The sequence below is a fragment of the Schistocerca gregaria genome, chromosome 5, assembly GCF_023897955.1.
Source record: "Schistocerca gregaria isolate iqSchGreg1 chromosome 5, iqSchGreg1.2, whole genome shotgun sequence".
Lineage (NCBI taxonomy): Eukaryota > Metazoa > Arthropoda > Insecta > Orthoptera > Acrididae > Schistocerca > Schistocerca gregaria.
In genome coordinates this window covers 293,058,989-293,084,068 of record NC_064924.1, presented here as the reverse complement: position 1 = coordinate 293,084,068, position 25,080 = coordinate 293,058,989, and the positions used below count along the sequence as shown (strand labels likewise).

General features: G+C 41.7%; 1 protein-coding gene across 14 annotated transcripts in view; it reads right to left on the bottom strand.

Moving 5' to 3' along the window:
- The window catches only part of LOC126271885 (dystroglycan 1), a 960,129-nt gene that overhangs the window by 27,922 nt on the left and 907,127 nt on the right, over positions 1-25,080 (bottom strand). For all 14 annotated transcript variants that reach the window (XM_049974254.1, XM_049974256.1, XM_049974252.1 and 11 more), the window contains 4 exons: positions 15,543-15,855; positions 1,576-1,815; positions 951-1,079; positions 625-747 (listed from right to left, as the gene is read on the bottom strand). In XM_049974254.1, coding sequence (XP_049830211.1) covers positions 625-747; positions 951-1,079; positions 1,576-1,815; positions 15,543-15,827 — 777 coding nt within the window. In that variant the 5' untranslated portion in view covers positions 15,828-15,855. The remainder of the gene's footprint in view (positions 1-624; positions 748-950; positions 1,080-1,575; positions 1,816-15,542; positions 15,856-25,080) is intronic.

Genomic DNA, 25,080 nt, shown 5'->3' with positions numbered 1-25,080 from the left:
TATACCATACTGTTTTGTACCCTGCTTCAATTTTGATTACAAGCAATCCATAGATTTAAAGAAAATTCTGATAAGAAATATTGTGATTCCATAATAATTTTTCTCAGCTATCTTAGTAGAGACTTTCAAACACAGCATGAATATTGCGAAACATTTATTATCTATGGTATTAGCTTTCAATATATGTTAATCATTGATTTTTCTGTAAAATCTATCTAAATTTTCAACCAAAAAGTATTTCCTTCTTAGCACCAAAATTTTCTTTTTGTAACCAACTCTAAGTGAGCCAGATGTTTATGTGCAAATTATATTACCTTTGTAATCTGTCAAAATATCTGCTATTGGTTCTATGTCTATACCACCTGAGGTAATTGGATCTACTGAACGTTTTCACTGGTTGTTACTTTCAACAAATACTGAGAAAAATAGTAGCTGTTCTGTAAGTAGTGATTATTATGTATGTAGATTAAAACAGTCATTTCTTGTTAGATACAAATATAAATAAAGAAAAGTGGCTACAAAGATCTCAGGAAATAAACTCTTCTCACATAAATAATTACTAACAGCTAATGCTGTGCTATGGCCAGTCTGTTAGAAATTTGTGTATGAATGATTCATTATTACCTGCCATCTTACAGCTGATGAGTGCCTATTCGATCTCTGCTTTAAATTTCCTGGTCCAGCCAGCACGATACTTTCACTTAGCAAGTCTTCCTGAGTATTATGTGGCTCGAGGTGAAATAAACTCTGTTAGAAAAATATCACAGATCAGTTATGGAAACCATAACATTAATTAGTAATTTACAAACTAAAACAATTACACAAACACTCAAAATAATAGCTCATTCACTATTTTAAGTAATAATAGATGCAAGATGACAAAATGATTATCAATGGAGGTAACATGTTGTAACATGTATGAACAAATTATGTACTAAAATTTGACTTACATGGTGAAGGCCTAAAAATCCTGAAAGATTCTTAATAGCAGAAATTCGTTGTGATGGCTTCAAACTGTCGTATTTTACATCTAGAGCAATAGTTAAAAAAGTGGGGTCTTCGCCTCGATCGCATTTTACCTGAAAATTTAATGAACATATATAAATCCTAAACATAATGTAAAGTAACAACATTAGCACAGATATTTACCTTGCTTATAATGCCCAGGTTTTTTTTCTCAGACGAAATGAATATTACATTGAGTACTATAACGGGAATGCCAAAGGTATAATTTAAGGAAGCTAAAGGGTATCTTTCATTGTTCCAACAAAATTACCTTATCGAATATTGTATGGATAAAATATGAACTCTTTTTTTTCTTCAGTTTCAGCTTTCACAATAATTCTTACAAAGAGAGATTATAGGACCTATGAAATCCTCAAATGTAGTGTACTGCCATCAGTTTCTTCCATTTCTTGGAATATGTTTAAAAGTTTTTCAGCTAGTCAGACATGCAATTCAGACACAATACACAGCTTTATCAACAAATTTTTGCTATACAGGATAGCATAATCTTATATCACTATAGAAAATAATGTTTCCCATTAAGAAAGTAACAACATTTAAAAAAAATACCTTATGGTGTGGACTAATTGGTAGAGAGTTATCAACAGCTATTGCTTCTGCTGCAACATTACTTGGTATAACTTCTATCGAAAAGACATCTTTGGCTGTATTCTCAGGATGCTGCCCAAGTGCTTTCACTGTGATGTAGTACTCTCCAGCATCTTCAATACTGGGCACTCCCTCAAATTGTCCTCTTAACTTGTCAAACAACAACCAGGATGGAAGAGGCCTGCCAGATGGTCCATGAGCCTGAAAATAATGCATAGAATTTTGTGTATAGCACAAACAGTATTCTGACAGTATAATGGAATCGGATAAATAGTAGATTTTTATCTATCTGATTACATTACATCTAGTATTCTGTTTCTTTCGTATGTGTATTGAAATTTATGATGAAAGAAAATGACAAACTGTTGATGACAAGATCCACTGTATGTTCATTGTTGTAACAGCATATTAAGTATGCGTTTCTTATTCACATGCGCATTACAGTTCATTGTTATGTAGCATGAGGATTGCTTTGTACTATTTCCATAGTAGCTCTTTTCAATAATTGCACTGCAAGATAAGAAACATTAATAAGTGATAACTTCTGTGCGAAGAATTTTATTCAATAATTTATTGTAACTTAATGTGCATTACAAATAATTCAGATTCATTCCCTGCTTCAGTAAATGTTGTGTTTACTCTGGTTAGTATATTGCAAGGGGTTTACTTAGAGATAACTTCTTAATTTAGATAATTAAATTATGGATTATGAAATATGTACAGTATTTATCATCAATGTGTAGCCAGCCTAAAATTATTTTCATAGTTCTGCTGTTCAATTTAATTGCAAACCCTCTGGGAGCAGTGCCTTATGAGTCACATACCCTCATGTTACCCATGCGAAATCAAATTCCTTTCAAAAATAACTGTCAAGGAGGGAGAGGTGGTCACTTACCCATAAATCAAAATTTGTTTCCTAAACAAAACATGGGAATCAACAATGGATAATATATGTATGATAAGACAGCTATGTGCACGACACAAACATTTATGTCTGACCCAAGGTACAAAAAGTCACATGGCAAAATTCATTCCGAGAGGCTGTATGATACCACACATAAGACTGATAAATGTGAAAAGTTTAGTATTGGTAGACATACTGCTGTGTGTTGAAAGAGGTTTGGAACAAAATGTGGTCACAAGGATGGTGATGCAGCCTTCCCGTTGGTGCTTGCTTTCAAGTTTCTTCACATGGTTTGATGGATTTTACTCAGTTAACACAGCATAATTGTGAACTTTCCATCCACAAGCAAATGAATGTCTTAGATTAAGAAAAACTGAATGAAAATAAAGGCTTAATTTAATTAAAATATTTATAGAGGGCAGTCAAATGAAAATGAGGCATATGAGAAAAAAATTAAGTAATTTGTGTATTATTTCCAAATTAGACATCATAGCCAGCCAAAACACCTTTATCCCACTTTCAGAAAAAATGGTTAATGCTTTTGTGGGCTCCAAAAATATGATAACTGTCTGGGGAGAGATTAAGACTGTATGGAGGATGTGTAAGGGCTTCCCACTGAAACTTCTGTAGCATAGCTGAAACAACCTGGCAACATGTGGGTGGGCATTTTGCTGTAGGATATTTTGACTATGTTGCAAAAGTTTTGCACAGAAGCCCTTACACATCATGCAGGTCCAATCTCTGCCCATCCAATTTCCATATTTTTGGAGCCCTGCAGGGACACATTTGTGGCATCGATTTGCTTCAGACAAAGTAATGCATGCCTGGGTATAATCATGATTCCATAAGCAACTGCAAACATTTTTCCATGGAGGCATTGACCATCTTGTCTCTCAGTGAGAAAAAATGTTTAACACCTATGGCAATTCTTTTGAAATAATAAACAGTTGTGCATGTTGTGTGCTACAAGAACAGTGATGTGAAGTCTGTGTGGCATTAGCTGCACATCATTAACTTCCACAGCAAGAGAAATGATTAACTTGATGGAATTTGTTGCAGGACAGAAACTGAACGAATGGGTGCCCATAAAGCAGTTACAGATACAGTTATTGTGGCAAAGTACAACTTAATGACAAGATTCCTTACAAGCAATGAGCATCAGAGGTGTAAAACTAACTGAATGAGCAAGAGTTTGAACCTCTTTGACAGATAATGAAGACATTGCTTAATCTGTGAGAGATCCAAAGCTTGTATTTTGGCTCGGCAGTAATTTTGTGACTTTTTTTGTGAGAACAGATAACCATTCTAAATGCTAAAGTTCATTTAAAATTGACAGTTCCCAGCACCCACATGATTCCATACAATACCCTTACCACATTGGCAGTGTTATATATCAAGAAAGAATGAGCCAGTCAGAAACCTCTGTAATTTCAAAATAGCGGCAATGTTGTGAAAATACAGTCACTATATTTTGTCAACCAAGTAAGTGTTGTTTGAGACAATATCCAGTTTGCTTTTCAAATAGTTCAATCATTGATTTCTTTTCTAATTAAAGTTGTGTACCATAACTGTGTATATGACATCAATTTCATAATTAACAGTAAAAACTTAAATCCACATTTCTTGCATATTTTTACACAAAGCACTAGTAGTAGTGTCACCAGTAATAAGAATATTTTATTTCATGTGTGTGTTTTGTTTTGAGATGACATTTTCTGCAATGTCAGTTTGCTTTTGGCATTAGTAACATTCCAAGTATAAATATATCATTAACATCATTACTTACTGCAGGCAGAGTGACAGTGTGGAAAGTTACATGTCTACTGTCAGTTAGATGACTTAGTAAAAATGTCAAAGCTGGGAACAGAATGAGTTCTTGTCAAGCTGTGTTTAGTATGAGAGATGACAGAAAGACTAGTGAGCATGTTTGTTATGTAGTCAGTTGGCAGCTACTGGTGAAGTGCCCCTGAAAGTGAAAGTGGATCCTCATCCTCTGGGGATGAAGTCGGACAGGCAACAGGAGAGGATTGTTGTTCTGACGAAAAGAACCCACCACACTGTCAGATGACGTGGCCAGCATTTGGCTTTTAATGACTGACTGTTGGTCACTTCTGGCATGTAATTTGTGCCATAATCAACATAACTGCACTGGTAATCAGTGTCTATAGGAAGAACCAAAGCTGAAGGGTAGAAAACGTTGTTTGAGCAAGCTAGTGGGAGTGTGCACTAAAATAGGAAGCAACTGTAATGTCTTATTGGCTTTTGCTTTTAGTAATAGTAAATTTAAAGCAAACAAGCAAGACTGTTGCATGTGGTGACAGTGACCAGACAAACCGTCTTACTCTCGGAAGCCAGTAAAACTGTTGTGTATCCACTCACATATCTCGTCTTGCATGCTGGGCATACAGCACACAGGTGCGAATGTGACTGTGGTGACAGCAAAAACATCTGCTCCCAAAGTAAAAATAAAAATAACTTTGACAAATCATGAACGTGCAGCGGATAGGCACTTGGTGCAGGGAGTGGCAACTGACCCTTAACATAGACAAATGTAATGTACTGCGAATACATAGAAAGAAGGGTCCTTTATTATATGATTATATGATAGCAGAACAAACACTGGTAGCAGTTACTTCTGTAAAATATCTGGGAGTATGCGTGTGGAACGATTTGAAGTGGAATGATCATAAAAAATTAATTGTTGGTATGGCAGGTACCAGGTTGAGATTCATTGGGAGAGTTCTTATAAAATGTAGTCCATCAACAAAGGAGGTGGCTCACAAAACACTCGTTTGACCTATACTTGAGTACTGCTCATCAGTGTGGGATCTGTACCATATTGGGTTGACGGAGGAGATAGAGACGATCCAAAGAAGAGCGGCGCGTTTCGTCACAGGGTTATTTGGTAACCGTGATAGCATTACGGAGATGTTTAGCAAACTGAAGTGGCAGACTCTGCAAGAGAGGCGCTCTGCATCGAGGTGTAGCTTGCTCGCCAGGTTTCGAGAGGGTGCGTTTATGGATGAGGTATCGAATATATTGCTTCCCCCTACTTACACCTCCCAAGAAGATCACGAATGTAAAATTAGAGAGATTCGAGCGCGCACGGAGGGTTTCAGACAGTTGTTCTTCCTGCAAACCATATGCGACTGGAACACAAAAGGGAGGTAATGACAGTGGCACGCAAAGTGCCCTCCGCCACACACCGTTGGGTGGCTTGCGGAGTATAAATGTAGATGTAGATGTAGAAAACAACAGACCCCATGCAGCAGGATAAACACTAGGAAACAGCATTTAGCCACTATATAACTAAAAGATACAATTCAGTGTACTTTTACAGTTCTTCAGATTTTATTCCCCAATAACGTAGAATAATTACATTGTACCCCATTAAAGTGATGATGGGATTTGTTATCAGCAGTTACACCAACACCTTTCCCAATAGACTTCACAGCTCAAGGGCAAATGGACTAGCTGGGCACCTGTGAAATTCCACTGTCAGTGCCAGAATAATGCTGAGGCAGCAGCAGCATGTTGCAAGACACAGCCTGGCGAAGTGGCAAGTGCAGTTACATCAAGCTTCCCCTCCCGCACCCGCCCCACCCCACCCCCAATCCAATGCTGTGCCATCTTGACCTCTCTATGTGACCAGTGCTGTGATGAAGGCATAACAAGCTGGGCAAAATTTGCCATACATACTTGCAGCCCATACCTAGCAGATCTATCTTTGACTGCTGTCTACACTGAGAACTACTTCTTGACAGCTGTCAAACCAGCGTGAGTCACCTACTCTCACCTACAACTAGCTGCCGACTGCTAGTTGCTCCTAGGCCCGATGCTGCTGGTGTCTGAAAGGGCACCATCCAGCAAGGGTCATCTCCAGGCTGTCATCAACTAGCTCCTGCACATTTTTGAGGAGTCCTGGATTGACAGTCCACATATGGCCACACATCGCACCTGACCTACTACTGCTAGCTGTTGGTGTCCTGAGCTTACATGACTTGCTATTGGTGGAACATCTGCCACAGCCACAATCTGCGAGGCTGCAAAAGCTGCAACTCTACCTCCCAGCATCCATGCACTGCCAACAAGCTACCTCGTGTGGTACCGAGGTGGTCTCTGCCAGCCATTCTCAACCCACACCTTTGCAACACCACCTTCATCTGTCATACGAGTTCTTGCTAAATTAAGTATGGTGTTCATTTGGCTGTGTTTCGGATTCCATGACTGCTGAAGAACTGGTCTGTCGCACCATGTGCCTTGGTCACTGGTTTCGAGTCTGCAGTGTAAAGGCCAATGGGCCATTCTGGAGCTGTAATACAGCTATTACTGCAAATCTGATGCAATCAGCAGATATACCACTAATGTAACGTGGTGCTAAGTGACCAGTGTGTCTACCTATACACGCCTTCCTTTTAGAGTCTGTGGAGTTGCGTAATGTGGCAGTTTAATCCAATAAGGTCTGTGAGCTGGTTTGAATGCCCTCCTCAACTTGGGCCCTATTTTATAAAACGTTCTCCAAGGCAGTATGCAAACTTCCTGATCTCACTGGCGAGACAGTCACATAGAGCAGCTAATTCTGGGGGAATGCAGTTGTTTGGTGAAATATCATTAATGAGCGTACTTAAAATTTTAGCTGGGTGATTCAAGTCAAGGTGGCTCTGAATTTGTTGTTTCCCGATATTCTGGGGCCAATTTTATTGGACATGTGGGCATAATTCCGAATTGGAGGAGAGGCAAGTTTTCTTTTGGCATCGACCGGGTGCACACCTATGGTTTTTGTAAGTACCATTTGGAAAGGAGCATTGAGAAACAAACTAGTGGTCACGATAGACGCGGTTAAGAAAGACAGTTAGGACTTTAAACATGTATCTCCTGAACAGGATCGGATCCGCAGGCAGCGTGATCAGTTTAGTGATTTCTTGTCCGATCATCTGGGTGAAGTGAAAGGTGAAGAATATAAAACAGAGCTTACAGGCGATGTCCCTGTGAGGCATCTGCCATACTGGCTCTCTCCACCTCGTATTAAGCACCTTAAGATCAGCGTGAGATGAGATGTTGAAAGAGGTAGTTCTACGCTCATCGCCCTTTTCTTCTTCCTTATTTGATGAACCCAAGGGACATGATGGAGTACATCCTGTTGTGGATTACCGAGCATTCAACAAAAAGGCTGTTCTCCAGTCAGTGACATTACCTGACCTGCATGCATGTTTTTGGCTGGTTTCAAAAGACGAAGATTTTACTACCTTCGATATCAATCACGCTTATTACCAGATTACATAACCGTAACAACTTTTAACCGTGATTGGAATCTTTATGAGTATACCCAAGTTCGGTCTGTGCTGTCTACGGGGGCTACAAACTAGTCCAGAATTTAAGACTAGGCTTTTTTTTTGGATCTGAAGTTTCAGTGTTGTTCAGTCCTCCAGTATCTTAGGGTTAAAAACTGAGGGAGGGGCGTTGACGCTTCAATTCCGTCACGTCTGCGAGCAGCTTTGAATACCCTCTGAACACCTCCGGCACAGCCAGCACCAAGCGAGGTCAGAGAAATGTTGACGTCGGCAGCAGCTGGTGAGAGGGCATTACGTTGCCCGATCTGCCAGTGCCGCTTTACGGGCGGGTCTCAACTCCTCTCGAGCGACCAACAAGCAAACATCTGGTCGACAACCTATGCCGAGCGGACACAATTCGGCGATTTGGTACGTGCCTCGATCCGGTGGCAAGTGGAACCCATCAACGGATTTCCCAGTCGGCTTATGATTTCGAGGCGTGGTCTCACCTGGATTTCAAGTGTATTGGAATTTTAGCTCTGTAGAAACTTGTTGCGTGCCAATGGTTACGGACGTTCGATGAACTTCAGTTAAAAGGTGACTGTGTTTGTTAAAAATGCTTCCTATTCATTGCTAATTGATCCGATATTACATGCACGTTGCTGACAAAAGACGAAGCGTTCACCCAAAAGTGTGCCTTCAAGCGGGAAAACGTTTACAGCTGTGCATTTCAGAGCTTCCGCGCTGCGCAAGGTGATTTAGAGGTGAAAGACGGCAAGAGTATGGAAACCTGGTGCAAAGGAGACGTGTTGTAATTTAATTATGTGAACCGAAACAGTGTCTTTGTGAGATCATAAGTAAAGATTACCAAAACAGTAGCAATTGAGATACAGCATTAAACGAAATTTGCTGTATGTTAAAGAAGTAGACGCCGCATCAGCAGCGGAGTAAACTAAAAAGAGAATAAAAACTCCGCATTAACAGTAGTCCCAACAAAGACATTCCATTGAAGCTTTTAAGAGAATTGTTCGCGGCAGTTTCGACACCAGTGTTTACACAGACTTGTTTTCTGGGCACTGCCGAGCGTGTCTAAATCTGCAGCTAGGACGTCATTTCTGAATGAGCATAATCTGTTATTTACAGCGGAAAACGTCTATTTATTTACATATGATGAAATGTGCTATCCACATGAAGTGATATAGCCTACATTAGAAGTTATTTTCGAAGAAGTGTTCAGCTTCCCTCCTCCTGCCATCTACACATCACTGTTTTCACCTACAATGGTCTCTTTCTTTCCGTGTCATCCACTGCCACGGCAGCGGCCGCTCAGAAGGCAAGAATTGCTGATTTCCTTTTAGCTCTCGACGCCACGACAGCTTGCTCTCCGCGCGTGCAGCACTGGCGTGCTCTTTGTGGCGTGTTAAATCACACGGAACGTTTCCCGTTCGATCTGTTGCGCGCTTCAACGAACTTCTAAATAGACAGTAAAGCCCCCCCTTCACACTAGCGAGCTTTCTTGTCTGAGTCCACTACTCGCGATAAATAAGTCTACGGCAGCGCCCCTGACGTTTTACTACAGTACTAAGTTTCGTCTGCCACAGGCGGTCGTTTCTGTTTACACCTCAACACTAAAACCGCTTTACAGTATGGTTCCTGAACATTAAAAGTGATTAAAAGTGTATGATAAAATCGAAATGTAACAAGAATGTAGGAACAAGAGTGATAATAGTTTATTAATGACAATACCAAAATTAATAGTTCCTAAAAAAAAGGCACTGTGGTAACTACGTCGTCCAAAGATTTCAAAATCTCTAAATTTATTTGGTCGAGAAAGTACAGGGGCGGACAGAAGCGTGGAAACACAAAGAACACATCACATTAACATGTCTACATCTACGTGATTACTCTGCTATTCACAATAAAGTGCCTGGCAGAGGGTTCAATGAGCCACCTTCAAGCTGTCTCTCTACCGTTCCACTTCGAACGGCACGCGGGAAAAACGAGCACTTAAATTTCTCTTATTTTGTCGTGATGATCATTTCCCCCTACGTAGGTCGGAGCCAACAGAATGTTTTCGCAATCGGAGGAGAAAACTGGTGATTCAAATTTCGTGAGACGATCCCGTCGCAACGAAAAACGCCTTTGTTTTAATTATTACCACTCCAATTTATTTATCATATCTGTGACACTATCTCCCGAATTTCGCGATAGTACAAAACGAGCTGCCGTTCTTTGTACTTTCTCGATATCATCCGTCAGTCCCACCTGATGCGGATCCCACACCACACAGCAATACTCCAGAATAAGGCGGACAAGCGTGGTGTAAGCAGTCTCTTTAGTAGACCTGTAGCACTTTCTAAGTGTTCTGCCAAAGAATCGCAGTCTAATACGGTGTAGGAAAATCGTTGGCGTTTAACCAACTTCTAGTCGTCTCGGAATCGATAAATACAGTTCCTCTGTGGTTTTCAAGGGACCATTCTTCCTACAAAATAATGAGATAACTATGATGGATGTGGATAGCGATCACACACCCTCCTCCCAAAGTAATGATACTGAGATCTGGCGACTGTGGTGGGCAGGGAAGTTGCAACATTCATCCTCCTGCTCACAAAACCAGTCCTGGTCGATGCGAGCCGTGTGAACAGCGGCTGAGTCGTCTTTGAATACAGCATCACCATTGGGGAACATAACATTGTACCACAGCACGGACGTGATAAGCCAGAGTGGTCGCATAATCCTTCGCAGCAATGCGACCTTGCGTGGAATATCGCTGTCCAATCACCACCGAATTCCAGCCAGGTGTCACGCTTGGGACGTAACTGGGCCATAATTTGGAAAAGTGTGCAAGACTCGTCTAATCAAATAACTTTCTTTCACTGCTCCGTAGTCCAGGTTTTAGGGGTTCGGCACCACGTTTTCCTGTTACAGGCGTGTCCATCACTGACGAGTGCTGTTAGAATCCCGTCTCGACCTGCAGTTCATTGCTTTCGGAGCTTCGTTAGTTACTTTTGTGCCGACAGGGTTCGCAAGCGCGACAGTCAGTTCTGCAGTTACTATTGCAGCTGTCGTTCTATTATTTTTCATCACAGTTCTTCTCAATGAGCGTCTGTCACAATCACTCAAAAGACACTTTCGTCTGTTTTGTTACGGAGGTTTACTACCTATTGGTGCAAAAAATCGATTTTTTTAATTGCATTTTTGGATTCGTAAAAGTGTTTAGAACCCACCCCTGAAACGGTTTTTCCGAATACGGAAGGGAAATGTTTGTTATTCGCGGTTGAACAAAAAAATGCACCTGCCTGAAATCGGCCTTTTTCACGCACCAGTTGTTTTCTTTCGGAAGACGAATTATTGTACCGGTGCTTGGGAAGAAACACACAAAATTCAAATAATAGTTTGAACGCTTGTGTTTGGAAGTTAGCTCCCAGGCATTTGCATTCTAGTGCGAAGACTGTGGAAATTGCGACTTTCCTAGCAGTGAGCAACTTCAACGAAGGGTATTCAGTAATTCTGGAAACCATGACAACGATGGACGTCTCTCTGAGACTCTATTCGACGCAGTTCACCAAGGATTCGGACGACCACCGGATTCAAGCGGCCGAAAACCGCTGTCAACGGCCGTACGAGCGGCTCTGGAGCAGTGCAGGATGGCCCAGATCGAGCAGAAAGCCTTCTACGAGGAAGACGAAGGACTAGTTTATGGACCCGGAATACCATATTGAATGCAAGTTGCATAGTATTGCATTTATATGTAGTCAAAAAACGCGTTTTTCTCGAAATGACTTTTTTTTATCGCACGGTATGGTAACTTCAAATCTACTGAACCGATTGGCATGATTCTTTGTTTCCGACGAAGCTAACTAAACTGTCTAGGAGTTGTACCACTTTTATTCCTATCCATCAACTATAAATATTTTACTTAGTCAACGAAGAGGAAAAAATCTATGAAAAAACCTATTATTTAAGTGGCCACTATTTTGTTTTCTATGATCCAAATAACTTAAAGCGAGGTACAACTCCTAAAGAATCTGATACACTTCGCTAACGTCAACTCAATTTTGATTTCAGACGAGCCGGCTATCCTGTGACATACCGCGCATGGAAGTCTACATAAAAATTTCGTTTCGTTCCGACGGCATTTCCGCCTTTGCTCTTCGACATTTCCGGTCGAAAAAATTCCAGTTTGTAGAGGAAATATCAATAAAAATTTTGACCAAATTTGACATTGATATCTATAAAGCATCCCGAGAAAAAAGTCTCAAAGAACATGCTTTTTTCGGGCCAAAGATGGTAAACCTCCCCTTAACGGATGATGTTTTTCTGCTTTCGCTTTATGCGGTAGGCATCTTCGATACGAAGCCTCTTGGAACACCAAACACTCCAGCTCCTTTGGTTACGGAAGTACCGACCATACGAGCACTAACAAGTCGCCCACTTTCGAATTCACGTAGTTCCACCACAATGCACTCTCATCTACGCAGAACAGTTTCCACCACGGCTGACTCTTGCAACGTATTAAGGACATTGTGAAGGAGCAGTTCGCGTTCAAACACAACACGCAACCTGCAGGCTTGGCTTGCATCTGCATTTGCGTTCAAGCACGCATTTCTCGCATTGTTTCCATATTTTTGTCCAAACCCTGTATATACCTACAAAGAAATCAAACAATGTTTAGAAGACAGAAAACAGCATGTTCTTATTTTGTCCTCTGAATCTTTATTCCTAGGTGCCAATGAACATTGAAAATTATTTTGGTTGTTAAATAAAACTGAATTTTTCACTGTTGAAACAATTTTCATTAAAAATATTTCTTCATTTACATTCTTGTTTATGCACAGTGTATGTTTTTTTTTGTTCAAGTACTCTAACACACAAATATCTTTTTGCTTTCGAATACTTCATTTCTTTCGTGAAAGAATGCTAGTAGGGAAAAAATAGGCCACCGAGGAACCTTCGCGATGAATCACGACACCAAGGCGAACAACAAAATAAACATTAAGAAGAAACAAGATCCGTTAGTATGACGAAGTAAGTTGACAAAGGAGGTTGACAAAGGAGGTTGACAAAGGAGGTAGACGAAGTGAGTTGATGAAGTAAGTTGATGAAGTAAGTTAACTTCCTAAGTTAGCATAGGAAGCCGCGGTCTCCTGCTTTTAGTCATGCACAGCCTGCACCACACTACTCTATATTTTAGAACTCCACCGCCTAACACTGTCAGTTGATCATTGACGTCATTGATATCCTCTCGACATGTTGGTCATCTGATTTATACGCAAGCAAATGACGCGCACCCACAACGAGTAGACGATTTCGGCCAAAAACTCGCCCGTGTAAAACGGACTTACTGCTGCTGCGATCACAGTGGCACCGACAACCGCTTGATTCCCTCGACGACCGAACACTATCGACCTTTTCATATCAGCACGCCAATACGTGGATGGCCACAATGCAGCCGATCTCATCGCCCAAAAATACAGACTTCAGACGACAGTCTCTGAAATTCGAATCAGTCTGTCTCTTTCGGTCGAGTAGGCCGACGCACTGACACACTAAATATGGATTGCAAGAAAATCTAAGAACAGAATAGTTTGTGGCATCCAGAGGATGAAAAATGTCATAATAGGGATGTAACTCTGAATCTATGGCCTGGATTCGCTGCTGTATCGGAAAGCACAAATAGGCAAAATCTTTACCGGAACTTTCAGGCATAAATTACAACCTCAAAAAATTATTTGTTCAAGTGAGAACGTTGCCTTATCTTATGCTTAAATTTACTCTGGTTGATCATCTTTGGTCTGTTGTATGTAGCTATTAGCTGTATGCAAATTATTATTAAAAAATTTATTTTTATGCCAGTAGGTGGCGATTATTTTATGCGAGGCGATTCGCAGATGTGGCGTATGTTTTTCCACTTTTCAGTTGTTGAGAGTATATTACTCAAAAATTTATGTTTTTGCATAATAATAATAACGCAATTCTCTGCCGAATGAGCTATACATGCACGACTCACGAACTACCCTAATAGCTGCAGTTCAACACCTCTTACCTACGTTGTAAATTTTACAGTATTTAGTCCACCAAGGACCCGGGAGAACTCTGTAACATGTGTAACATAAAATCTTTAAGTTATGCTCCATAAGTTTTATTAAAAAAATGAAAAAATGTAAGTATGGACATCAGAAGGTAAGACCATTCCGCCACAAAAGTAGAGCATTTTCAAAAGAGAGTACATGTCCCGGGTTACCTGCAGACACAGTTTTGCTCGATACGCATGAGAGGTGCATGACAGTGTGGAGTGAAACGGCGCGGCAACTGTAAACGTACTCCATAGTTGAAGCACTTGGGCAAAACTTCTAAATACTTATAGCATATAGACCAAGTGCAATGTCAGGTCGAGTTCGTAATGAAATGTTGCCAACAGTTTGAGGAAGGCCACATCAGTGTAGTCGATGCTGGTGGAGAAGGTGGTTCGATGAGATTTGCAGAGTATCCATGTAGATGAAGATGATTATAATAATAATAATAATAATAATAATAATAACAATAATAATAATAATAATAATTATTATTATTATTATTATTATTGTTATTATCATTCGTGGAAAGCTAATGCCCATCTACCACGACCCAAGGCGATCTACTACAACAAATCTAAGCGTACGATACTCCATCCTTCTCCCTTGAGCAAAGTAATTTTGAAGTTTGCAAATTACACTTCAAATTTCTGGTAAAGATTTTGCCTACTCGATGTTTCCTATAAGTTATGATTTCAGCTATATCGCAATGATTATTTTCATCCTCACAGTCCATATTTCAAGTGTGAGAATGTCGGCCGATTCGACTGAAGAAAACAATCTCATCTGAATTTCACTGATCGTCGTCAGAAGTCTACAGTTGGGTGCTGAGATCAGCCGCAATGTGGCAGCTCACGGACTGGCGTACTTAATTGGAAACATCAATCCTCTTCGACCGACGTCGGCCACCTCCGACAGACGTCGGCCAGCACCGACCACCTCCGACCGACACCAGTCACCTCCGACCGACGTCGGCTGGCACTGAACAACTCCGACCCACATAGGCCGACACCGGCCACCTCCGACCGTCACCGGCCACCTCCGACCGATGTCAACCGGCACCGACCAACTCCGATCGACGTCAGCCGGCACCGACCAACTCCGACTGACACCGATCACGTCCGACCGACGTCGGCCAGCACGTCCGACCGACGTCGGCCAGCACGTCCGACCGACGTCGGCTGGCAGCGAACAATTCCGACCGACGTCGGCTGGCACCGAACAACTCCGATCGACGTCGGCTGGCACCGAACAACTCCGACCGACGTCGGCCAACACCAGCCACCGCCGACCGACGTCGGCCACCTCCGACCGACGTCGGCCAGCACCGACCAACTCCGATCGACGTCAGCCGACACCAGCCATGTCCGACCGACGTCGGCCGACACGTACCACCTACGACTGATCTCGGTCAATATTCGCTGTTTCCGACCAACATCGGCTGACACTAGCTGTGTTCGACTGATCGATATCGGCCATCTTCAACCGATGTCGGTTGTCGGAAAAATCCGCCGATCTCGGTACTACTGTGACCGCAGCCTAAGCCGCTTGTAGATCACGTATCTCTTGATTCACATTTGGCGAGCACACGCCCGCGTGAAGCCGAGTCGGGTGAAAAGTGAGCGATATGAAGTGAGCGCCGCTTCGTTACTCCGATGCAGTCCCCTGTCCAGTACTCACGTCGTATCGGTCGACGGCGCCGGAGAAGGCGTCTGCAGGGATGTCTATCTGCAGCAGGCGGCCCGCGACGGCGATGCGGTCGGGCACTCCCCACTGTCGCCGCAGCGGGCCGTCGGGCGCGGGAGGCGGGGCGCCCTCCTCCGGCTCGAAGGCGAAGTCCTCCTCAGAGGGGGCGGAGGAGGAGGAGGAAGTGGAGCCGGTGGCGGCCGTCGTGGCCACCAGGAGGAAGATGAGCAGGGGGCAGTGGCCGGAGAGCGGCCGTGGGCGGGTGCGCGGCGCCGCCATCACGAACACTCGCGCATGGGCCGGCCGCCTGCCAACACACACAAACACACGGCGGGCTCGGTAAAAGGTACCACCAATTCTCTTTTTGCTGCAAAATAAAAAAAAATTAACCTGGAAACATTTGTAAAACATCTAAGGTAACATATTCTGTGAGGTTTCGGGATTGCAGCCGGATCATGTTGACTTCTTGTGGCGGAGACGCACTTGAAGATGGATAGACGGTTGCCACCCGAAATACAGTGGCAAGAAGTCAACATGATCGATCTGCAATCCCGAAACCTCGTAGAATGTTCAGTACACTGGGAAAGCTTCAAGAGTCTCGTCTAACGTACCGTGTTCACAACTCACCCCCAGGAGAATAGCACCAGTGGTAGTCAGCTATGTTGTGCAAGAGCCGTATAGATATTTGGGCCGTCGCCTCAGGCAGCGTATGCACCAGTCTTATTGTTAATTGCTTAACTACATAAATTAGTATGTTATGAGGCCAAAATGAGGTAGCTATAGCAAGGGCGCGATAAACTGGTCGCCTGCCACCAAACATCGATCGTTAAAAGTCAGCACAATTCGGAACCCTTCGTGACTACCGTTCTCTGTTTCAGATGCCTGCCACTCTGAGCGACGCCATAGCACCGGGTTATCAAGAAGTCAGTATAAATTTGAAAACTGAATAAATGACGGAATAACGTAGATAGAGATAGAGAGGTACAAATTGACACACATGCTTGGAATGACATGGGGTTTTATTAGAACCAAAAAAAAAGAAGTTCAAAAAATGTCCGACAGATGGCGCTTCATCTGATCAGATAGCAATAATTAGCATAAGAAAGTAAGACAAAGCAAAGATAATGTTCTTTACAGGAAATGCTCAATATGTCCACCATCATACCTCAACAATAGCTGTAGTCGAGGAATAATGTTGTGAACAGCACTGTAAAGCATGTCCGGAGAGAAATCTTTCACCCGTCTGGCAATATGTTCAGATGGTTCAAATGGCTCTGAGCACTATAGGACTTAACATCTGCGCTCATCAGTCCCCTAGAACTTAGAAATAATTAAACCTAACTAACCTAAGGACATCACAAACATCCATGCCCGAGGCAGGATTCGAACCTGCGACCGTAGCAGTCGCGCGGTTCCGCACTGAGCGCCTGAACCGCTAGACCACCGCGGCCGGCTGGCAATATGTGGTGCTTCTAATAAAACCTCATGTCACTTCAAGCATGTGTGTCAATTTTTACCTCTCTATATACATTATTCCGTGGTTTATTAAGTTTTCAAATTTATACGAACTTTTTGATCACCCGGTATTTTAATTGCCTTACGAAGTTTTGCTGTGTTGTCCGTGTGAGCGAACGAGTAATAGGTTAATAGCAGTAACTCTACTTATATACGAATGCACTATTGAATGTAAGACACGGCCACAGATGTTTATTAAGTTTCTGAATGTCACTTTTCTTCTACTTATTGTGTCGCATTACAGCACTCTTTATTTTATACTCCTTGCTACTAATACGGACCGCTTTAGAACATGACCGTCTCTGTAATGCGCACTGATGAATCCGTGTTTCTTCTGTGTCAAAATTAATGAAGTAGCAGAGAATCGGTACAAGTCACGCAAGCCAGTGAGTTGTCGGTAATGGAAGACAGACAATGAAACATTCCCCGCCTCTAATCTCTAAACACCGTCCCTGAGGTCAACCGCCAGCTTTACTTAGCTCACGGCCAAATTAAAATTAAGCACTTCTTAATATATTGCTCTCTCTATAGCAACTTGTTGGTTACTGAGTGGGAAAACCACTCTCTTAGGAAGCTCTTAACGGGTAATGCTCGTTTCACAACTATTCCCGCAGACATGACGTCATCTTGGCTCACGCACGATATCGATGACCGCATGATCGGCTACTGACTTTGTGAAAAGGAAGAATATAATATTATTGCTCCTCGATTCGCTTGTAGCAGTTTAAGGTCTCCTCTTAGGTTCTTGTCAAACCACACACTCGGAAATCGCTAAATATTTCAAACGTTGTTCTCAGATCAGATTGAATGTAAGTAGTATCGAATATTGCAGAACATACTTGTATTACATTCATAAAAAAGTAACAGAACGCGTTAACAACGCTAATATGAAAAAAAACTTGCATGTAAAGGGATGCAAACCAACGGCTTTGGACTCCGGAAACCACGACGTTACTCATATGCTAGCACTTAACCCTGCGATGTTTAACTCCGGTCTTGGTCATCATATTCTATCTTGCAGACTTGTATTTTTGACGCGTTATTAAGTGACACTTGTTGTGTTGTCTGTGTTATTAAGTGACGTTTAATGATAACGGTGATGTGTTCCCGATAATTTTTCAATGCTTAACAAGGAAGCAGCTGCAGGACGGCTGTCAGAGAACTAACCACATATGCTGCGTTATTGCTACACGAAAGCGCTGTCAGATGGCGCTATCAGTCAACGAAGTTTTACTGAATCGTGCCTCTATAGTAATACGCAGAATGGCAACGTAACGATCTATGTTACATTTCTATTCAAATGTGTGTGAATTCCTAAGGGACCAAACTGCTGAGGTCATCGGTCCCTAGACTCACACACTACTTAGACTAACTTACGCTAAGGACAACATACACACCCATGCCCGAGGGAGGAGTTTAACCTGCGGCGGGAGGCACCGCGCGATTCGTGACGTATGTTACATTTCTACAATCTGTAGTTATCTTATACCGAACATAGGCTATTTCTTAAGCAGTAACAACCCGAAAAACACTAAAAAGAAGGAAATAAAATGGTCATAGTTGAAAGTAGTACAATATTTAAGATACAGGAAAGTATTAAAGTGGCAATGATCAATAACTATTATACTGAATAATAAAGCAAGTAACTACTGTAACTCGAGGTGTAGGTGGCAGTTATAATCAGCGAGATGAGTGGTTTTCATTACACCAGTGAATGAACAGATAACCTAAGTTCGTGCATGGACACAATAGGGTACCACTTGATCATGTGTGTAAAAGCACGCCAAGTAGCGAAGATGTAAGTCATAGAGAAGAGCTGCAGACCAAATGTAGCTAAAGAACTAAGTGCTGGGTACACAGTAATACATACAGTGAAGTAGCTCACAGGTAATAGTTGCATATATGGAGATTATTATATGCATAAAAGCATAATAAATTGACACCCACATAACAGGGGTAACAGGAATGTCAAATGGTATAACAAAGTACAGGAGTATAAAATAATCAATGGACACACTAGAATATATTGAGTGAAAGTTCTTCATATAAGAGAAGCACTTATTAACACTAGTTATAATAGAGGCTCAACTGTGTAAAACTTCGTTTTCTAGAAGTGCCATCTGATAGCGCTTCCGTGTAGCAATAATGCTACAATGTGCTTAGTTCTCCGACCGCGGTCCTGCAGCAACTTCCTAGCTCCTGCAGCACTGCGAGTTACTCTCATGGCTGACTACTGATAGACTATATGTAACCATGACGACCTACTTTAAGTAAGATCACGGCTGTATATCACCTACCAAAAGCACTTTGTATGTATTTATTTTGTCACAATCAATACAAACAAAATTCAGTTTGTACATGCCAACAAGAGAGATTCAGCCGAACAGATTATGACGGAATGTAATGCCTGTAGCCTGGTATACACGGAATCAAATATAAAATTTTTATTGCTATGTATCATAGAATGGAAGTTTAAATACAAAATACATTGCGCTGTTGTTCATTTCTGTTGTGCAATTTTCTGTACTTTAGCACTCAAGATGGCTCGTCAATAAGCTTAAACTAGTTACCAAATAAGCGAGTTTTAGCGATCTTGACCTAGGATTTTTTTATCTACATATTTTAACATAACAGTTCGCGTATCTTCTGATTTGGCAATGTCAAATAACAACAGAAAAAAATCTTATTTTACCAGAAAATTATCGGATGCACGAAACCAAAGCAAAACGAAAACATTTTTCGAGGACCAATGGAACGTGGCCTACAATAATTTATTAGTTCTATCCAGTAAGGTTTCCTTTTCATGTCTAGGGCGATGGTTGCGTATCTGTACGTGTTGCTTCCCTGTACAATTTTGGCCCATTGTTCCGTCCGCCCGTTTGATTAAAGACATAACAGAAAATTAAGTTGCCCGTTACTCTTTCTCCAACGCAAATTGATTTTTGGGATGATAATATTTAGAAGTACTAGGAAGATATCCAGTTCCTCTTCGTCGTGGGTTCATACTACAAAGACATCATCCACAGAGCGGAACCACTTGGTATTATTCTAATTACATTTAAAATTTCTTCTTCTCTCATGTATTGGGTCACTTTGGCCATTGCGATTTCTTATCAGTCCATCTCTTCTTTGGTCTACAAACATTCCTTCTTTCTTTAGGGATGTACGGTAGCTGCTGTTTTGGAATAAGTCCACCATCTATTCTTCCTATACATTCTTTCCATTCTTTTCTGTATTCCTTAGCCTCTTCATTTCGTTGTAAGTTTCTGCATTCTGCCGGATAGCCTCGTTACTCAATCCCTGTCTTCTTGTTACCTCCTGGACTGCTCTCAAAAATCTCATCTGGGCTGTTTAGAGTTCTGTGTTCTAGAGTTCGTAGTCCATTTATTGCTTGTATACAGTCCACAAGGAGCTGCCGTAATCTTTGAATTTATACGCTAAAAGTTGAAACGGCATCCACTTTGTTTTGTTTGTTGGTATGAGCAAATTATATTGATTTGCTGATATTTCCATCATTTGACTGTGATAATGTGCATATTTCACTATCTAGACACCTCCTTAGGCCATTTCCAAGTTTTATGTCAAACATCGTCCGACTTGGGTGAAACAGTCATCGTTGATATATATATATATATATATATATATATATATATATATATATATATATATATATATATATATATATATACGTGAACTTGTAAATTATAGATTGCACCGATCAGTCGTCCTTTTTAAATTTTATTGTGCAGATCTAGATTTCAGCTAGAAGTTAGCCATTCTGAATGCACTATTATTTTCGCTTAATGCATGTAATGCCTGTTGGTCGGGCTTCATCCATAGTTCATTAAATAATAGCTGAAATCTAGATTTGCCAATAAAATTTAAAAAGACCAACTGATCGCTGCAATCTATAATTTACAAGTCAATATAAGAGTCGCTGAGTGCAACAGATTATATAAACCTGTTGTCTCATAGGTAAGTGTGAGAGCATATCTGCTATACACAAAAAGGCTGGAAACTTTCAAATGAGTTTTGATAAAATTTCCTCCTTTGAAGCTGTCCTCTGTATTAAATTTCATAACACGTTGTTTCCATTCCCTCACAATGTCGTCTAAATGTAAATTAAAAAGTATCGATGAAATACACCCCCCCCCACCCCTCCCCCTCCCCTGTCTGACCACTTTATTAATATATCCTAGGGCGATATTTCCAGATTCCACCTTTATATTTATCCTTCTTCCCCTATGGATTCATCGGATAACTTCGATCAAATGTAGTGTTATTCCTCTTTTTTCCATTGTATTCCGTATTTTTTCTCTCTGCCCATTACGAAAAGCTTTACTGAATTTTATAAAGACAATGTAGGTTTTTAAATGGTTTTCTCTTCTTTTTCTATTATGTGTTTAATGACAAAATGTTATCTGAACAGTACCTCCTTTCCGAAAGCTGTTTGTTCTTCGAGTAACATGCTGTGTACGATATTTCTCTAAAATTTCTGTAAATGAAAATCCCGCCAGACGCGTGGAATTGCGCTGCTTTGATAAAAGCTGATTGATACTCCAGTTATCGTACTCTGCTGTTTTTTGTCGAACGTCGCGCACTTTACACTAACGTGTGTAAATATATGGTTATTTATGCATTGAAATACGCATATACCAAATGTTCCAGGCCTACCCAAATACCTACGTTACCACGCGTTTCTCAAAAACTATTAGTCTGAATTTCTTCGGGTGAAACGTGTTTTAGGTAACGGTTATTGATGAATCGGACGGTGAAGAAACCACCTCTACAATTCAACGGAAAAAGAAGATAACTTTTGTAACTCTAGAATTTCAAATGAAAATATGATACATTATTAGTTTCGTTGATTAGAGCTCTAAAAACTGAACATGGTAGTGACTGGGATGCTTTTCTAGCAAGTTATGTCAATTCGATGATATCAATCAACGAGCTTCCTTGCGGTGACAGCCTGAACAATGGTTAAGGAAACAAAGAAATACCGTAGGGTAACGGATGCCTCTGAAACCACATTCATAATGTTTTAGTCAGTCAAATTCCTTTTCTTTCACTTCCTGTTTTAAATAAAATAATTTCTTTAGCTCATACCCCGCCCAATCGTAAGAACATTTTACCGGAAGTGTTTATATTTTCACATACTTTCGGAGCATAAGATTGCCTCAAAAACGGTAAGGAATTCTAGAAAATCACAAGCGTCGTCTAAAACAGGATACCTTTCAGTTGCTTTCCTGTGTGGACTGACTTTACGTCCCGACTTGCTGCAGAAAAGATACCAATGAGGAAGAGCACCCGCTCACAGCTTGGCCCTAACTTTGGCCAACAACAAAGCCTCCATAGGTAGAAGCGACGACAAACAAGAAGTTGACTAAGGCACATTGAATAACGCAGACCATGAGGGGAAAGACCCTCCAATGAGGAAGAAGTAACAGAAAAACTGACTTCCTCGAAATGAGGAGGAAACGACCGAAAGCAACCGTATTTTCTTCAAACGGTTTAAATGGCTCTGAGCACTATGGGACTTAACTTCTGAGGTCATTAGTCCTCTAGAACTTAGAACTACTTAAACTTAACTAACCCAAGGGCATCACACACAACCATGCCCGTGGCAGGATTCGAACCTGCGACCGTAGCGGTCGCGCGGTTCCAGACTGTAGCGCCTAGAACCGCTCGACCACTATGGCCGGCCGTATTTTCTTCTTTTACACGTAAGTATGGCAATAGTTTGCAGACACGTTTTCGAGAATATTGTGAATACTGAAGTGAGAATATTGTGTTGTCAATAGAGAAGTAGTAACAGTAAAATGTGTCTGTCAGCAGAGCTCAGTAACATCCGATGTTAGTTAGTCATTGGATGTCACCTGAGTGACAGATCCAGCAGAAACGTTTCAATTCTTATGGCCAAGTCAACTTTCGGGATTGTGAAGTGGAAACGGAAAGGAACAACCACAACTATACCGAGAGCAAGCCGACCTCACATACTGACGGAGAGGAACCGACACATTACGGAGGGTGTCTGTTAAAAAAAATAAAAATAGAAAAAATAAAAAAGGCATGAAATCAATGGATGTAATCACTGTTGAGATCCAAAGTGCTACCTGCACTGCAGCTAATACAATGACATTGTGTAGGAAGTTGAAAATAGTAGCTCCCCATAAGCCACATATTTATGTATGTCAATGCTAAGCAATGCTTGACGTGGTGTAAAGACCGACGCCACAGGAGACAGTGCCAGTGGATGACCAAACGAGTAATTTGGAGCGATGAATCACGCTATGCTCTGTGGAAATCCGGTGGAAGTGAATTGGGCTTGGCGAATGCCTAGAGAACTTTACCTGCCATCATGTGTAATGCCAACTGTGAAGTACAGAGTTGATAGTGTTATTGTATCGGGCTTAGGGAGTGGTCGCTTTATGGTGCTGAAGAGAACGGAGGGGGAAGAGGAGGGGGTTGGAAGTGGAGGTTACTGTTTAACGACCCGTCGACAACGAGGACATCAGAAAGAAAGCACAAGCTCGGATTAGGGAAGTATGGAGAAGAAAAGCGGCCGTGCCCTTTCGGAGGAACCATCCCCGCACTAAGCGATTTAGGCAAATCACGGGAAACCCAAATGAGGATGCCCGGATACGCGCGTTTGAACCGTCGTCCTCCCGAATGCGAGTCTATTAATCTGACTACTCCGCTCGGTCTGAAGAAAACAACGCTGAATTTGGAAGGATACGAACACAGTGTATAATGGAGTAACAGTTCCGATGTGATAATTGTTTGTATCCGCGTTACAGTGCTTTCTGTCATGTATCAGCATCCGTGAAGCATTGGTTTGTAGACTGTAACGTTCCCGAAACGGAATGGCCTGTCCTGAGTCCCTACGTGAAAACATCAGAACACCTTTGGGTGACTTAAAACGTAGTGGTTGCTCCAAACTCTAGCTTCCAGTACCATTGCTATCTTCTCTACCTTGAGGAAGAACGACAGAAATTCATTCCGGACATTCAGACACCTTACTGAAAGTATCCCGAGCTGAACTGAAGTCGTCATATAAGCATAAGGTGGACACATCCAGTTGTAGTGTTCATTTTTGGTCAGATAGTGTACTGCTGTTGCTGAAGGCTCAGTTAGATTTAATACCGTTGTGGAACTTTATTGCTATTATAGTCCTTAAATGAACTCGTGGCGAAGGTACTCCTCAAATTTTGGAACTGTTACTTTGCAAATTATGTAATTATCTGAATTCCATTTTGTTGTAAGTTGTGCTAAAGCGATGTAGTCACGCACGTAAAATTAATTATTGACATTTAAAATATTTCATAAATTGTTATTTTCAGTCCGAAGAAGGCTCTCGTGCTGGTGTATCCCAATCAAGCCATGGTCTCCCTCTACCGTTCTGTGCCCCGCCCCCTCTCCCACGCTTTCCAGCACTACCAATCTATTATTTTATGCAAGACATTACTATTATGTCCGCCCCCTGTAGCTGAATCGTCAGCGTGACGGATTATCAATCCTCTAGGACCGGGTTCGATTCCCAGCTGGGTCGGGGAATTTTCTTCGCCCAGGGACTGGGTGCTGTGCTTTCATCGTCATCATCATCATCCTATCATCCTCACCGACTGCCGATCGCCGAAGTGGCACCCGGCGAACGGGGTACCCTACGGGGGGGCCCTAGCCATACGATTAGATTAAATAAATTATTATTATTATTATTATTATTATCAAAATGTTAGCTCTTAGGCATCTCTGCCTCTTTCGAAGCGGTAAGTTACATTGAGGGAGGACGAGGGGTGGGGAGTGGGGGGGGGGGGGTCAGGTGGGGGGAAAAGATGTGACCAACTGTGACTGCCCCTCTCCTCCCTCCAAGAATCGAACCTTGCATCAGCGACTGCATAATTGCCAATGATGTTTTAAAGTGTCAACAACATTGCTGTTCATGAATTGTTTCAGAAGAACACAACTGCCTGTTTCGGTCTATTGTAACATTCGTTCGAAACCCATTTCGCATCATTCT